The sequence below is a fragment of the Sinohyriopsis cumingii genome, chromosome 16 (genome assembly GCF_028554795.1).
Source record: "Sinohyriopsis cumingii isolate HCF-2022 chromosome 16, ASM2855479v2, whole genome shotgun sequence".
NCBI classification, from domain to species: Eukaryota; Metazoa; Mollusca; class Bivalvia; order Unionida; family Unionidae; genus Sinohyriopsis; species Sinohyriopsis cumingii.
In genome coordinates this window covers 53,340,516-53,359,148 of record NC_142976.1, presented here as the reverse complement: position 1 = coordinate 53,359,148, position 18,633 = coordinate 53,340,516, and the positions used below count along the sequence as shown (strand labels likewise).

Genomic DNA, 18,633 nt, shown 5'->3' with positions numbered 1-18,633 from the left:
AATCATTCTGAAGATCTCCAAAGTTTCTTTATTATAATTGAATTCTGGTGAAAGTTATCTTTATGAACGAGAGGTGTCATGGGAGACATACACAAGCCCTCTTGACGGTAAGCGAAAGTTATCTAGGGATGGTGAATGCTATAATATCAGCTCAGCTCATTAAAGCGAGAGAAAAACCTTTCTCTATCATTCCTTCTCGCTTTAGCTACTACTACCAATAAGCTAAGTGACTTAACTGAGTAATGGAGACCATGCTGATTGTCTCCAACACAAATCTGGCAAGGCTAGTATTCTCTATCAGGGATTGAAGCACCGAAGAAACTGATTTCCAAACAACAAAACCTGACTGACATAACAAAGAAACATAATTTAATTCCCTCTTAAACTGTATTGATAAAGCTTGTAGTTCTCTTTTTTCTGTGCTGACGATACATGTAAAAGAAAAACGGTTAGCTTCAAATGTTCAAGCCTAACTTCAAGGTCAATGCGATCAGCTTCAAGGTCAAGGATCAACTTCAAACTTCAAGGTCAATGCGATCTTTTATTTGGTCAAAGCCTTCACAAACGACTCTATCATGGCACAAAAATAGCGAGACACCGGTCTCTACAGTTCAGTGTACTTAATAATGAGATCAGTCCAACGAGGATCTGAGCCAATTAATGTTTTGGAGAACTTCAAAGTGTTTGAAAGGACATCCACATAATTTTTGATTATGGAGACTGAACAAGATTTTTCCTTTAAAAGCATTAATAGAAAATCGGCTACTGCAGCAGGAGAGGGGCAGTAAGGACTAATGCGTTTCCTTGAGTACCCAGTCACAAAATATTATCCACTTTGCGTCGTAGACCTTAAATGTATAACATAACGATGCAAACAGCAACCTTGCTATTAAAAAAAATTACCTGGTAGTTAGATCGCTTGAGATGAGTCAAACATGAAGGTGGACAATATGAACACTGATGGGAATCAATAGTACGTATTTATTTCGAAAGCATATTCTTCCACCGCTCAAGCAAAAACTTCAAAGTGTCCACGCGATGCAGTGGTAGCTCCGCCGACAATTATATGCCTGCAGTAAATGTATAATTGAATGTCTTTGCTATAGCCTCCAACAACCTTTACAAGGCAACACAACACAATGACTTTTCCTTCAGAAGACTGAAGGAAGTCGCTGAAAACAGATTACTTTGGAATGCTACAGTTACACAATGGACATGGACTTTGGCTCGAAAACATCTTACAATTTTTCAGGGAGGCGAGCAAATGACCCCGAATAAATCACTACTTGTGAAGTTGCGGCGTCGGGGTAGGTGGGTCGGTAGTGGTGGAGTAGGGTGGGTGGTTAACAAGCTAGGAGGACGAAAAAACCATTATAGTTGGAGGCCAAGACTAAGGGTGTTGGAGTAGCAATGTAGCAATGAGGACTGACCGCCCGTTTTTGTGTGCCTCGCCAATGCATTAAATAACATTAATGAAACTAATATATGAACTACTGTACAATACTCAAAGTGAAAACATGTGAGTGGATAATTTGGACGACCTGTAGGCACAGTACTAAAAGATATACAGATATCATGGACACACAGTGTCGCACATACACAATCAATTTGTGTGGACAAACACATAAATACATTGGAAACTACATCAAAACAGATATTTCCATATTAAGGGCACCTGTACCTACACCTTAAGATCAACTGCCCAAATATGTGTAACCTACATAATAAAAACACTAATGATTTGATGTTTTATTTTAGGAAATTGTATTAAAAGCAATTTTTTCGTATTGTCATGATTTATATTTTTAAAAACTTGTTTTAAAACAATTTCCTAAAATAATTAAATCATGACAATACCTCTCCACAAAGGATACCTTTAATGGCTTCGGAAAGTCCTCTATTCACAAGTTTTATTGCATGCTTCTGTACAAGTAGACTTGGATAGAATATTATACCCCACTTAGAGAAGTACATTTCACATGAATTATTAATTTATTTAATATTTTCCTTAACTACTGACATGTTCATTGACAAGATCAGACATGAGGATGGTTCGAGTGGTCACATCAGCAAAAGATAATTTCTTACACTGTATCGTGTGTGTGTGTGTGTGTGTGTGTGTGTGTGTGTGTGTGTGCAATAAACTGACAACGAACTGTGCAAAACTAGTACCTAACTAGCCTGAGCGTTTTCGACTTCTGAGTCTTTTTCAAAGGCAAATACCAAACATAGACAAAACAAACAAATAAAGCACATAAACCGTTGTATTCTTTACACACACACACACACACACACACACACACACATATATATATATATATATATATATATATATATATATATATATATATATATATATATATATAATAATAATAATAATGAGGACTTTGTATAGCGCCTAATCTTTAGAAGCTCTAAGCGCTTTACAACATTAGACAATACCTATAAGATAAAAAGCATATAATAATATTATTACAAAAACAAACACATAAAATTAGAAAAACATTAAAAAATAAAAAAACATGCTGAGAATATTTAAGGTAGGAAACATTATTAGGTCTTTAAGTTTGTTCTTGCAGTCGAAATAAGTGAGTTTTGAGAGCCCTCTTGAATGTGATCATTGTGTCTTTGTGTCTAAGTTCAGTGGGCAATTCATTCCACGTTGCTGGACCCTGGTATGCAAAAGAACGCTGTCCATATGACTTTGTTTTCATAGTGGGAATAATAAGTATACGATTGTCAGAAGAGGAGCGTAAGTTTCTTTCTGGTATGTACACATGGGTGAGATCGGATAGGTATGTTGGACTAGAGTCCGACAGTGAAAAGTAGCACAGAGAACAAATTTTGTGTTGATTCTGGATCGAATGGATAGCCAGTGTAGGGTACAGAGCAGTGGGGAGGTGTGCTCTGATCGTGGTACTCTAAGTATGATCCGAGCAGCCTTTTTTGCACTTTTTGAAGTTTTTGGAGTAGATATTGAGATGAACCAGACAGAACTGAGTTACAATAGTCCAGTCTTGAAAGTACTAATGAACACACAAGTGTTTTAGTGGCATCAGCTGAAAGATATTTGCGAATTGAGCTGATGCGTCTCAGCTCAAGATATGCAGCCTTGCATATGTTCATGACATGTTGGTGCAATGTGAGAGTACTGTCCAGAGTAACACCTAGGTTTCGTACTGATTGTGTGAATTTAATATTGGCGTTGCTGATATTTATTGTTTGAGGTAAATGGTGTGAATGAGAAAGTCTTTGTGTTGTGATCAATTTTATCATCATTCATCTGCAGCTTGTTACGTGTCATCCATGATTTCACATCAGAAATGCACCTCTCTACACCTTGGATGATATCATCAACTTCAGTTGGGTGGCTAGATTTGTATATTTGGGTGTCATCAGCGTACAGTTGGTGAGACACTGGATGATGATCTATGACACTTGAGAGCGACTGAGTGTACAGAATGAAGAGAACAGGTCCAAGAACAGACCCCTGTGGAACACCACAGCATAGATCAACTGGGCTGGAGTGTATTCCATTTGCAGATACAGTTTGTGTACAATTTGTGTCCTGTTGACCAAGTAGGACTTTAATCACAGTAAGGCTGTATCATGAATGCCAAATACATACTGGAGACCGTGAAGTAATATATCATGGTCTATTGTGTCAAATGCTGCAGACAAATCAAGGAGGGTGAGGACTGTAATCTTTCCGCTATCCAACGCAGAGAGAATGTCATTAACTACTTTTAGAAGAGTAGTTTCAGTACTGTGGCAAGGACGATATGCAGATTGTACATTGCTAAAAAGACTGTTTGAATTTAGATGAGATACAACTGGGATAGAACAACCTTTTCTAAGATTTTTTATATGAATGGGAGATTAGAAACTGTGCAGTAGTTCTTAACATCGTTATGGTCTAGTGTTGGTTTCTTCAGCAGAGGCTTTACAATGGCAGTTTTGAAAAATGATGGGAATTCCCCGGATGAGAGAGAGGTATTAATAACATCAGTTAGTGAAGGCAATACTGAATCTAAGCACTCAAGCAGCAGTGATGTTGGAATTGGATCAAGTTCACATGACTTTGGTGCACTCTTCATCGCGATTGTACGTACGAAATCCACAGAGACAGGTTCAAATGCTGCTAATGGTTGCCGCTCAAATTATATATCCCAACTGTATGGTGACGACGAGTCAATTGAAATTGTGGTGTCAAGCTTATCTCTAATGGTTTGTACTTTGTCACGAAAGAAATTTGCAAACATGTCCGGAAGGTCGACTGGAGAGAAGGTAGTTGGAAGTGGTGTTGATTTGTTCCTTGACATTAACTTGTTAGTAATCTCAAAGAGCTCTTTGCAGCTGGAACTTTCCATGATCTTAGTAGTGTAGTGGGCTGATTTCGCTGCATGGTCTATATTTGTGACATTCTTCCTAGCGACTTCATAGATTTGCTTATGAATAGTGAGTCTGGTAGAAAGCCAGAGCCTCTCAGCTTTACGGCGGTCTCTTTTAGCAGTGCGAAGCTGGTCCCTAACACTGCTATACCATGGAGAACACTTTTGAATTGATACTCTGCACTTGGTAGCTGGGGCATGTTTGTCAAGCAATGAACGCAGACAGTTATCGAGTTGTTCTGCGGTAGGAGGTAAGCAAGTTGTTAGGTTAGTTTGGATGTCGTGCATTAGTTTGGTTCTATTTATCATACGGAGGTTTCTCTTAGTAGCAGATAAAGGTGGAGGGTTAGGGACTGATGCGTCAAGATGGCATATAATGCAGAGAAATAATATATACTATGGACTTAACATCAGAATGTATGTAAAATTACTTTTGATTTGTAGTTGTATACAGTATACTTTGGAATTACGTGTTTTTTTTGTTTCTCTTTGCTGTTTTTCAAAACATTCTGCATAAAGTATATCACAATTCTTCCGGCAGCTGCTGGAAATCTAAATGAAAAAAATGCTACAATTGTTTTGTTATTTTTAAGTGTATTACTTACTTATAGTACACGTGTACATGAGCCATAATATTGTATCCAAATGTGATGTTCCGATGTCAAAGCATGTAGTATGCTATATATAGATTATTTTCATAGTGTTAGTAAGAATGATCGGAGCTGCAGATGTGTATACGTCCGATTTAAAACACAGAAGTCAAGAGAAATTTTGTTATTCTATTTAACTGAGTATGCATGTACTCACTAGTCGATTTACTTGTTTAGGATTGACATCGGTTTTGGGTTGCTTGGTCTGGGTAGAGGGTTAAGACATCAAAATTACCTCTAAGGGTGTGAGCTGACATTACTTTAATTACAGGAACATGCTCACTATGCATACAGTTTAAGTTGATATACTTTTCCATATGTTAAACTCTGGAGTTTGGGTGCACCTGTCCCAAACCCTGGACGCAGTTCATCGCCCATTTATGCTTACCGTGAATTTGGAGGGTTGTCGACTTGGTTTATTACGTAAATCAGCCAGAATGTCGCTAAATCACTTCATTTACACGGCTAAACTTGAGCCCCTCCCCACCCCCGGATCACTTGGGCCGAAAAGAAAATTCGTGAATTCCAGAAGTATGTGATGCATTTTTCATTGTGAAACATAATGGAGGATATAATCGAATCCATGATTGTTAGCTAATGATTCAGTTTTATTTTCAAACTTTCAGATGTCCAACAAACCGTTTGTTTCTTATGCACCTTTAAATGTCCAACAACCTTTTGTTTCTCAGGTAATTTTTTCCCCATTTAAAATGTCCAACAACTTTGGTATTCAAAATTAACCCGATGATATATTAACATCTCTTTGAAACTGTATCGCGTAAATCAACACCTGAGTTAGTATTATCTGGGTACACCGAAATTGGTGCAGTATGAAAATCGTGTAGCAATATATATCGGTGATTAGTTTGATCTTCAGAATCCATTTTAGGACATTTACATTTACTTCTATACGACTTTTAACAATGTTGTAGTTAGCTTTCAATGGAACCCGACCAATAATGATATCATTATATTCATGATAGGCATGGAGTCATTAACATGTATGTAATTATTTGATAGGCCCTATCACAACCGTAAGTCATATTAATTCAGCCTTCTCGAATTTTCGCGATTACCGTAAATATTCAACAATTTGGTGGCATAACAAATTGCGTCCGGGAAAATTCTAAAGGTATCACGTGACTTGCGTATGTGTTTGCGGATGCAGTTAACGTCATTTATAAAGATTTAGGAGAAATTCGTCACCAGATAAAACAGAACACCTTCTAAATAAATAAATCTAAAATAATGAAAAATTCGAGGCTCGAAACCAAAGGACCGCTTTTGAAAATGGCCGAAAATATTATTATTACTACTACTATTACTACTACTAGCAATAATAATAATAATAATAATAATAATATTAATAATAATAAAAAGAAGAAGAAGAAGAATTGTGGTAGGCGTTTTTACCATATGAACTATTGTTGAAGTTCCAGCATAAGCAAATGAGGTACTAAATTTCCGTGGCAAGTTCTCTTAGTTTGTCATTATATTTCCCCAAAATGGATGTTGATATTAGAATTGCAGGTGCACGTGAAAGAACCAAACCCGAAACTAGCGAAGAATTAACCAATTTGGTCACGCCAGGAGATGTGATTACATCAGATACAGGATATTTAAGGTTACTTTTATTTAATAAATAAATTATTCCCCGATTATCGTTGCTACTGGACTTAGTTACTAGAGAAAAGTACCATATTACATGTTTTCGTTTGGTGTTATATATTTTCGTACAACGACAATATCAAGTTCATTGGTAGATGTTTTGCATGCGTATGTTTTAAATGACAACTGGACTGATGTGGAGTTTGAGAGGAATCACTTTTTAACAGGGAGTGTTTGGAAAGATTCTGTCATATTTGTTGGTTGGGTTCTCGTTGAATCTCCATTGAGAATATCTAACACAAACGTGTTGCTTCAATCACTTTATTCTCACAACTGACAAATAATGTATTTTGAGCGAGAATCGTTGAGCTCTTATATATGGAAATCAGAACATAATCTATTTCAATATTACTACAGATTCATGGCAATAAATTTATATAACGAGGATTGGACTCTGGATACACAGTCGGTCCTAAATAAGTTAATTTATTGTTTGTTTGCCTCCAGAAAGTGAATTACGTATTATATGGGTGTCCTCTATGATGGGTTAAAACTGAGTGGGATTGGATATAGAGAAAATACATAACAAAATCTTGTAAATTAGACGTTTATGCATAATGCTTTCATCTATCACAATATAAGGGAAACTGGAAACCTTACACTACATATGCACACAAAGGTAATAAATGGATATAGATAAATATTACTGTTCCACAGCGGATATATATAAAAAATGAATTTTCAATGAATAATCACAAATGATATAATTTTTTATCAAGTGTGATAGTATATTAGAATTGTCATAGATATAATGACACTGAATTTTAGCTGCTTGTTCATAACGAAATATCTTTTAGTTAACTCATGGCTTCATGATGATGACAGTGAATGTTCCTGGACTACAACTTCCAATGAAATGAGTCTAGTTCTCTCAGCCTGTTGAAGGATTCCTAGGGAACCTCCCAAGAGATCTCGGAAACGCTTAATTACACATATTTGTATGCCAATTTCTGATCTGGAACGCAGACAATCGCTGAGGTGGGAGTCCTCCGTACGCATGTAATAGGTGTGCGGCAAAATTAAAGACTTGCCAGTCCTGCTTCAGCCACCTGCTTTGTGGGAAAATGTGTTGATCAGTTAGCTGTGCTGATATTTACAATGACAGATTTCAGTGACTGAAAGACCCTTTGATGTACATACATGTTGCCATTATAAGAGTACATCAAAAAGAACATGATGCAATAGCTGGGCAGCAACTGATATTTACAGTGATTGAATTCAGAGTCAGAAAGACCCAGAGATGTACGTGTGGTCATTTATAAAAGTACATTAAATAAACAACTTTAGCTTTCATTATTGTGTTCATTTCCAAATGTATCGGAATAAGTAGTGCACAAGAATCAAGACATGTTGAGACTTAGACAAAATGCCATTCATAAATTTGGATAGGTATTTTGGGATTAAACGGCAAACTTACAAAGATTGTAACAAGATTCAGAAGAGTGCTAAAGCTGCTAGAATTGATAGTTCGGATAGGACAGTAGCTAAGTGTAAGAAAGTGTGTGATGCCTAGCTTAGTGTTTGGAATAAGTCCTTACTTGGATTGACAAAATTCAGTATCACTCTGATGGACAAACAAGAGCTATTTAAGAGGTATATTGACTGACCATACCTTTTTCTTAAATGCAGCCCGCCTTAGCCCGGTTAGTTCTAGTGTTGTAGCGAAATGTATTCATCAATGTATCTGTAGCTAGGCCTATTTTTGATATCAATTACGTTGACAGACAAACTCTTGCCCATTCACAAGCATATGTTTTGATAGCTGATTGACCATTAACCCTTTTCTGAGTAAGGTAGCAACTATCAATTTCCTGCATGATATCCTTTGATAATAAAACATACAGACATGTGTTTTAGGATCAGAATTGGTGATGTGGATATATATTAACTGCCTCTTATACACTATTTCATCATAAAATTTGAATCTCTAATGGGGATATAATGGCGAACTTCGCTAAGTCTGGGATGTACCAGTTTATTAGATTGTCTGTTTTCGTAAATCACTGGGCAAATATTTTCAGAAAAATATACAAATCATTGAAAGCAAAGCCAAGGTATTATTTTATCAATGATTTAACTTTAAAATGCAAATTATGTAGATCAGAAACGTATGGGACAATGCTATGTTGTGGAATTCACGAGATGCGCTTTAAAGTCTAAGCTGTTTTCCAACCTGACATGTATTTGCGAAAATACAGGGAATAAACAGCAAATCAGATACTGTTTAACCATTGCCTAAAATTACTACAAGGATGTAAACAAATAACCATAAATTTGCAATCTTGTCACTGGACTGTTGTAATGAAGCTATATTAAAGTGAGTGATTACATTATGAAAACCTCTCCATCTAAAAATAGATGCACTCACGTCTGTGTTGATTCTGTAGGAAAGAAGGGACTGTAACTTTCGATGGTGGGACTCCTATTTTTACCAAAATGGGAGTCCTGGACTCCAGGTTTTAAAATCCTAGTGAGACCTCTGCTTCTACCCCACAGGAGTTCATTGATTCCCTAAAACAGCTAAAACTGCAGCAACATTATCATATAATGTATGAGACACACATAAAAATGTATTTAAGTGTGTATACAGTGATATAAATTTACATATGTGCACATGAATGAATTTCATTACACAATAAATTCTCCTTTCATAAGATTATTAATATAATTTTGTTTGTACATGAATCTGTCTATAACAATAATAATTGCACTGGATTATAAATGCTGGTACATTTGTCTTTATTTAATGTTTATAACATATAATTGAATTTAACTTTCCTTTTTGGCCTGTAACAGACTATATTGTATTGTATTATGTGAGATAGGTCTGATTTTCAAGAAGATATTGAATAAGTTCTGTAACGTTTATTATATATAAATGATTTCCTCACCTGTAAATTTTACATTTTTGCAAACCTCAACAGCTAAAGATTACTTCCATAAAGCGAAGAGCTCCCTGACAAAGCTGGTATGCATTGTTGTTTTATGGAAAAAAATAGCACTATAGGTGCTCTGGGTGTGTTCAAATCCATGGCCAGAGAACTCTTAATAAATGGCCTCCACTGGTTGCATGTTGTGCATTTTTCAGTGAGTTAACAAAAACCAGTATTTTGAACTTGCAATAGCTAAACAATACACCTTGGGTTAGCAGTTTGCACAGCAGTGAAATCCAGTTTACATTTGTCTTCATATAGATGTATAATACAAAAGGTATTTTCAAATACATAATTCCATGACAGCAATACCAGTAATGTCAGAAAATAATTAAATGGGGTGGTGAAAAATTGCTGGTCTAATATTTTTATGTACTGGTAATACCACTATTAACTCAAGGAGCAATAAATGTATAAACATGAAATAAAACAAAAACAGATGAAGGTAAAGGGGTTGGTTCAGAACCTTTACAATTTTGATTGTAAACCTGCTCTGAAGTTTGTGTTTAGTTTGCTTAAAGTGAATGTATTATGCTCTGCTGTTTTACTTTAAAGATGAAATGAAAAGCAGTAAACAGAATAAATCATTTGTTTGTTCTTCGAGTGTCTTGGCAAATGTACAGATCTGAAGTGGAATTAAGCTACTTAATTAATATAGAAAATAAATGTTAATTCCTAACTGCCTCATTTTTTTCACTTTTTTACTATAATACTAAATATTTTACAATGAGCAATCTGATTACATGTATATTGGTTACCCAACAATACATATACATCATTCTGAATTATTGCCAGGGAAATGAAATTATCATTATTGAGTCCCCTGTTTTTAGGTCTGAGACTACAACTTTGCTTCATTGGAGCCGAGTTCTTTAAAATAGAGCTGATCAAACCTTTTAGCCTTATATCCCATACTGTTAATTTTCAAAGTTAGATAAGTAAAATTTATCAAAGGGCAAATGCTTTTTTCCCCCAACTTTATAACATGTTGGGCAAGTGCTCATTTTATCTACTTTATCTGCCCATTCATGCCAAAAGGGCATTCAGGATGCAGGAATCAAAGTTTGCTTCATTTATTCATTCACATCTGGTTATAGTACAATAATTGGTAATTGATAAATGTCACGTTTGCTTAAATTGTATTACATTGTGATCACATATTGGATTAAGTGACACGATTAATGCCAACTAAAAAATGTAAACAAGCCCAATCCATTGGCAGTGTTTTAAACAACTTGTGTTTTTCTCAACCCCAATACTCTGATTTCAATCCATCAAGTCAATGCAATAAAATGATTGTGCCCATGTCATTTATGAACTTGTTAAATAACAAGTCTTTATGTTTTGTTAATAGATTATTCAGAGGATCAGCTTAAGTATGAGATATTGCATTTGAAATGGTTGGAGATGTCTCATTTAAATGTACGTTCTGATGACTTTAGTGTATATACCCTAGTTGTAAAATGAGCTGATCATCTCTATTTTAAAAAAAAATGTTTATTAAAATGGTATAACACAGTTAAGAGAGTGACATTCCAGCCACATTGGGTTGATAATTATCTATGGCTTGAATTCACTGGCTCAGAAGGAACTTCAATTTGCAGCTGTGGCAAGGGGTTGGATATGCAGCCAGTGTATCTGTCAATGAATGTCACAAATTCAGGATTTAATCGATGTCACAAATTCAGGATTTAATCGATGAATCCTGATATTTTGGACCTCATAATGTCAGTGCAGCACAGTATATGCATGGCACTAGCCAGCATTTCCGGAAAATCTTTTGCCAACATCCCATTAGGAAAGGCCATTGTAAAATTAAATGACAAATAAAATAAAAGATAGCCGACAGCCACTCCAATATGGAAAACCATTTTTTGATATTGTAATGCTTTGTGTGCTTCAGGAGATGAACAGTTTTAAACTTGCTGCTAATTAAAAAAAACAGACTTTGTTCTGTCAGTTGATATAGTCTTGAGAGAAAAGTTAGGCAATTTCTGAATTCCAGTAAATTCATTTCTGTTCTTAAAGATGGAATTACAGATTCTACCATATGAGAGCAAGAAATGTGGTTTATAAGATACCCTGAAAATAAAAAGTTTGAAAAAGTAAATCTGTTGTAGATTATTTCTCTTGTTTGTTTTCTTTGGATTAAATTACATACACCTCATTAAATTTAGGTACCAGTAGGTGGTACAAGTAGTACAAGTAGGTGGTACCAGTAGGTGGTACCAGTAGGTGGTACAAGTGATTTTCTGAAACCACTTGTCCACTTGTCACAAGAAAAATATTTTATCAGCCCTGTTAGCTATCTCTTACTAAGTTGACCACCTTTTAGTCCAGTGTTGTTTGAAGTTCGATGTGAACCTTTTTGCTTGCATAAAGATTGACTACCACAGATTAGATGGCATTCCACCACAGATTAGATGGCATTCCAATCAAATCAGTATCACATACTAGTATTACGTAACTGTAACCTCCATAAGGGTTTCGTCTACAACTGTTCTTTAGGGCAATTACATTATTATTTGAATATATATCTTGTTGTTATTGGCTGACTGATCAATTTATTGTTTTATTGTCCTGCAATTATATTTTAGTACAACATAACATGCTTTCGACTAATCCACCACTTTGGAGATCGTATTTTAATAAATTTGGAGTATGCTCATTTGGTTATAGTGCCCCATTTTAAGGAATTTTTAGATTTGTGATTACTTGTTTGATTATTGGAACTCAGTGCAATGGAAATATTCCTTAGCCCAAAATAATTAGCCAATTAGTAGGTGCAAATGTAACAGTGAAGTGTCAGTGAGTTTCCATGATCCAATGGTTGACTTTTAGTGAATTCAGGCCAAAACAACATGAGTGTCCCTAAAGTGATATAGTTCGTATTAAAACCTAATGGTGTACATTGGTGGTGTGGCTGCAGTGGCAGTATTTATGGCAGGAGACCGGTAAATTACACAAAAGAATAAACAATAAGGAACTCGGCAGATACCGTTTATGTTGTCATGGTGGCAGATGTGGTGTAGTTGTACTGAAATGTCCCTTGAAACCATGAATAGACTGGCCTAAGGTGGTGCAGTAAAAATAGTTCCCTGTGTTAGAGGATAGTTGTATAGTTTTTATCTGCTGATGGTACAGAATGTTAATGCAGATGTGCAGTTGATATATATTTGGCAAGTTTTGAGATCTGTGGTCTTGCATTGATTAGTGAAAATTGTATGTATAGAATGGACATGTCAGGCTTTCTAATTTACAACTGAAGTTGTATAGAAGTCTTTGGAAATTTGGGGTAAACTTATGACTTCTAGCAGAATCGCGCCAGTGTTTGACATCGCTTAGTCAAGCAAATACCCCTGGCTTGTAACAATACTATTTGGCTCGATTTGAGCATATATGGCAGGAAACTCACCTTATCAGCAATGACTATTCACTTTTTGACGAAATAGAGTAATATTGTCCTTGCATAATACACGTATGAATCTTCTTTCTCTCTCTCGGGCATGTGCAGATGTAATGTTGAAAATATGAACGAATGTTTGTGTTAGCCATATTGTGTATTTCACGGAGACTTTTTATTTTTCAAGTTACTTTGGTTGAATAAATCGATGATGCATACAACATTATTTCTGTTGTAATCTGTATAATGTTTTATCTCAACCTCAAGACAAAGAATAATGATAGACTAAAACATCGACAACAACAACAATAACAACTTATCTATGTTAACTGAATCGAAACCTCTTAAAATGCTTTAAAGTTCAGTAATTGCAGAGGCGAAGAACAGAGTTCTATGAGATTACATGTATGTATAGAGTTAGTGGATGGGGATACTTGTCTAATACCTTTTTACAAACAGTTTATCCTGTTTTATTGCTTTGGAGCCATGAATGAACAAGACTATACTTTAATGGTACAACACTCTCATGGTTCACCTTCCAAATCACTTAGTTTATACATTTGCTAATTCAAGGTATCACGTAAAGGTGTTTTGTATCGCTGATTCAAAGTTTTAAACAGTTTTTTCCCGCTTCGCCTTCTGTATAAAACACACTGAAAAAAGACTAAATGACTAAGAATATTACATTCTAATGCAGCTCTGAATAAATATTCTGTTAAGTTAGAAATACAAGTTGGTCCAGTAGAACATCCTGAGGGTTTTGGCTATTGTTAAAAACCTCTTTAAATTTGGGAAAGCAATATAGATTGACGCCTTGTTTTTACATCTTCTTGTTGTTGTTTTAATGAGACTTCGTTTACAACAGAATTATCGATACAAATGTAATTCATAATATGTTCAGCAAAGTCATAAAATCACCAACTGAAGCAAGTATATACATTTAAAAGAACATTGAATGCATTCAACAGTTTATGATTGCTTGTATGTTTAGTCACAGGTCTTAAGAGCGTGATAATGAAAAACATATTGCTGTAATTAAATGGTTCATTTTGGGACTGATCATCTTGATGATAAATGTTTGACCTCTGTATAATATATTTATCTTTCTATATATTTACTGAAGTTCTGTGTGTGTAACTACCAAATTCGGTTAGTGATAATTCGATCTCACCTTAACAGGATTCTTCACTTGATTTACATCTGTTTTCTCCTGTTTGAATAATAAATAGGCAAATGATGAAAAAAGGGCAGATATATCTCATTTAATAATCATAAAATAAATTTTGCATATGAAGGATGTCTTTTCATATCTTTATGTGTGTAAAATCTCGCTGCAAACAGGACGTTTAAACTTTACCGATGGGTCAGATAATTAGGAAATTTTGGTACAACTCTACAATGAATTCATGTCTATTTCCAATACCTTTTTGATGTACTTCTTTTGTACATGTTGTAGATTTATTTGCCTGTATTGGATGTGTATGGTATGAATATATCATGAGTTTCCCAACACTTTTGTCTCACATGCATGAAATATTATTAAAAATACCAAGGACTGTTATATGCACCAGCTTATCTTCTTATAGTTTAGCTTAGTAGTTGGTATCTGATGCTTGGATCTAAAGGGAGATAATATGTTTTTGCAACGTGTAATTTGATAGCAGAGATCTCTGCAAGTTTTCCACTGGGCAATCAAGGACATGGTTTCGGGTACGTGTATCACTAGCTTTGGAAGAAAGATACAGTCCAAAATCATGAACAAGTACCAAGCGTATAGATGGGGACCTTCCTACAAATCATGATTTTACATTATTTTTGGCTAAAATAGTTGGGAAAAGCAAGATTTTACCATTTTTTTCTACTGAGGACATCCTCGGTTGGAGAGGTGTCTTCGATATGTTGGTGTGTAATCTCATGAATGTCCTCAGATTACCCCAAATACAAATACACACACACACAACTATGCCTCATTTTTCAGTGAATCTAACTTAAATTCAAAGACAAGATAACATATATGCATGGGAAACTGAAGATAGTTTCAAAATTTTACATCTTGCTTGCAATATATTTGTTAATTTGTTTTAAAGACATCATTCAAGAGGTCTTGATTTAGAATTTCATGCACCACTGTAAAAAGGAAAAATGCATTATCTGAAATCTGAGCTTCTCGTGGAAATCGCAATTTCAACCAAATTTGTCCTTGCATAACATGTTTAAATTGCAACTGAAATTTCTGAACTTTCCCAGGATGCCATGCAAGGGATTTTCCCAGTCTTATCATATGTATTTCATCAATATAATTTTTATTCAACAACTTTTGCAGGGGTCATGGAACATACATGGATGAGGACAAACTACTTGCCTCTGTGGCTGGTGTGGTGGAACGTGTGAATAAGCTGATCTGCGTCAAGGCTCTCAGAACACGGTTAGATTTATTTTCTTTCATTCGGTCCATGACTTAACTTGACTTTATTTATCAAAAACACTCACCTTTAGTGACCTTTTTGTTTCTTGCATGTCTCATTATAATGCATGCCATTATTTGTGCTATTTATCTGAACTATATTTTGAGTGGTGGTAATTGTAGCTGGAACTGACATTTACCTAGATTAGACACAAGATAGGATTCAGAATTTGATGTCATAAAATTAATGTTACTGTGTAACATGCTTAATATAAGTTGACTTCAACATAGATCCTGATTTGCTGTCACATGCTGTACCAGCAAATCTGAGTCTATATTGTTTGTTCAGCTCATTTTCATAATAAACTGCACAGACCCAGATCTGCTCGTGCATTATGTGATGGTAGATGTGTGTCTGTGTTGTTTGCAGTTGGACTCGTCTTGTAAGAGAGTACATATGGTACAAATTTATTAGTTATTATAAGTTGCCCAATTTTCTATGTTGAATTTCAATATGAATGGAGCTGAATCATCACAGGTCTGTTGTAAAAAATTTGCCTTCTTTTTGCTTCAGGAGAAGATTTCAATAAGGAATGTGATCTTTGTCACTCAGCTTTAGCAACAGCATTGAAAATATCCATGTCATTTTGTGATATTGTAATTTTGTGATATTGAGGCAGTGAAGAACTAATCTTATTTACTATCTTGAACATTAAAGTCAAGCAAATTAAAATTGTTCACCAATTTATAACTATTTATGCTATTTATGCTATGTTCCATCATTATTGAGCATAAATTCCATAAACAATTGTTTACACAGGGTTGTTTACACAGGCATAACCTATCCATGCACAAAGGATTGTTTATACAAACATAACTTTCCATACACAAAGGGTTGTTTACACAGGCATAACTGTACATACAAAAGACATAACTGAAGCAATAAAATAGACTTACATCCCTTTCATTTGAGAGTTAAGATAAAAACTTGCATTGTATGACATCAGGCAATCAGGAATGGGTAGTATATACATGTTGACACTGACAACTTACCTCTACTGGTCATAGGCCAGAAGAGTTTATGACATGGACTGTTATCGGCCCATTAGGATAACTTTGTTAAGTACTGCTATTACTCCTAAAGAATGTTCCATTTTAACACACATGGTACCCAGAAAAGGCAGTTTTAAAAAAAATCAGAGAGAAATTTGATTTCATAGAGTTCATATTAATGAGCAGAAACATAATTACACATGCCTGGATCAGCCCTAAATTATACATGCCTGGATCAGCCCTAAATTACACATGCCAGGAGCAGCCCTAAATTACACATGCCTGGAGCAGCCCTAAATTACACATGCCTGGAGCAGCCCCACATTACACATGCCTGGATCAGCCCTAAATTACACATGCCTGGATCAGCCCTAAATTACACATGCCTGGATCAGCCCTAAATTACACATGCCTGGATCAGCCCTAAATTACACATGCCTGGATCAGCCCTAAATTACTTTGAGGATTGCCATGAAACTTTGTGCTTTTCGGTCATCACAGGGTCTAGTTTCTCGTAAATGAAAATCTTGCTGCTCAGACATTGAATTTTGTCATGACTTATGCCATCTTGAAAATCTTGTAGCTACCTCTGATGAAGGAATAGTTTTATCAAGGGGTTTTCACCAGGACTTATTATCATGTCCTAGATAGTTTCACTCAGAAATCCAATATGGACACCACGATGACCATATTGAAAATCTTATTATTGCTACTCTTCCTGAATGGAGAATCATGTCAACAGTCAACAGGGTCTTCCCTGGATACATTTATGATGTCTGGTTGGTCGTAAATAAAAAATGGTGCTCATCTGACATCCAACATGGCTTCTACAGCTGCTATCTGAAAATCATGTAATTGCTAATTCTAAAAACTTTGTACATGAAACTCAAGTTCCAGGTTAAAAGTTCCAGGTTAAAGCCCCGTACAAAGGTTTGAAGAAGAAAAAAACTCTTACTCAAGATGCAGCTTAATTAGATATCATACATAGAATAAATATATGGCATTGAAATCTAACATGTTGGATAAACTTAGGAAAATCATTGAAGTTTTATGATTTTAAGTGCACTCAAATGAAAGTGGCAGAATGTCAGTATTTTTTCGTTGAAAAAAGTGAGAATATATCCTTGTTCTGATTTAAATATTTCATTCAATTTCAGATACAATGGAGAAGTGGGTGATGTAGTGATAGGTAGGATTCTTCAAGTGGGAATGAGGAGATGGCTGGTAGAAACTCACTCCAAACTCAACTCCATCTTGATGCTGTCCTCTGTTAATCTGCCTGGTGGTGAATTGGTATGGAAAATTTTCATTATGTACCTGCTATTTCTGTGGTGGAGAAGACATACTGTTATCTAATCCAGTCTGTCCTTCTTTCCATATGTCTGTCAACCTTGTATGTAAAAAATTTCATTTCACTTTGACTTTAAAAAAATTCTGTTCTCTGTTAACCTTGCTGGTGGGAAGATGGTGGAAGGACGCTCATTAGAGATGATTGAAAGTCATTGCTTTATCTTGTTGGTTACTCTTCCATTCTCCCAATGGTGGTGTGTAGATTAAAATCCTGACCAGGATGGCAAGACACTCTGCTTTGCTTTGGCAGTAAATAGTCTTTCATATGCTGATAATCTGCAAAAAATCAGTAATTCAGTCATTAATTTTATTAAACAGGTTAATTTGGTAGGTAATTGTTTTCATTAAAACTAAAATCATTCATTAAAACTGAGTTTTCCTTTATTCAGAGAATATTATCTTGTGATGTCTGTCCATCCATCCATAATGTTTTGTAAGTAGCTTACTATAGATTTTGGGCTCAAAAGGTCAAAGGTCAAGGTCGTATGGGCTAAAAAAACGTGAAACTGTTTTCAGACATTGACTTAGCTTGTATGCCAAATACCTTGACTAAATTTGTTGATGGCTACATTGACCAAACTTTGTTAATGGCTTGCATTTGAGATAAGAAGGACACATTGTTTTTGGAGTCAAACTATTAAAGGCCAAGGTCATATCAGCTTTAATAAGAAGTATAGTTTCAGCATTCTTGTGTTCTTTTTCACCTACTTTGATCAAACTTTTTTGATGGCAAGAGAGACTTCTGTTAATTTTGTGGTCAAAGGTCAAATGTCACATTTAT

At 35.2% G+C, this 18,633-nt stretch overlaps 1 protein-coding gene across 1 annotated transcript in view; it reads left to right on the top strand.

The window, feature by feature from the left end:
• The first annotated feature begins 6,533 nt into the window (after positions 1-6,533).
• Positions 6,534-18,633, top strand: part of LOC149780423 (exosome complex component RRP4-like) — a 36,392-nt gene continuing 24,292 nt past the window's right edge. Inside the window, exons 1-3 of the mRNA XM_089937349.1 lie at positions 6,534-6,665; positions 15,369-15,470; positions 17,660-17,795. Of these exons, the coding sequence (XP_089793475.1) occupies positions 6,547-6,665; positions 15,369-15,470; positions 17,660-17,795 (357 nt within the window). The 5' untranslated portion in view covers positions 6,534-6,546. The remainder of the gene's footprint in view (positions 6,666-15,368; positions 15,471-17,659; positions 17,796-18,633) is intronic.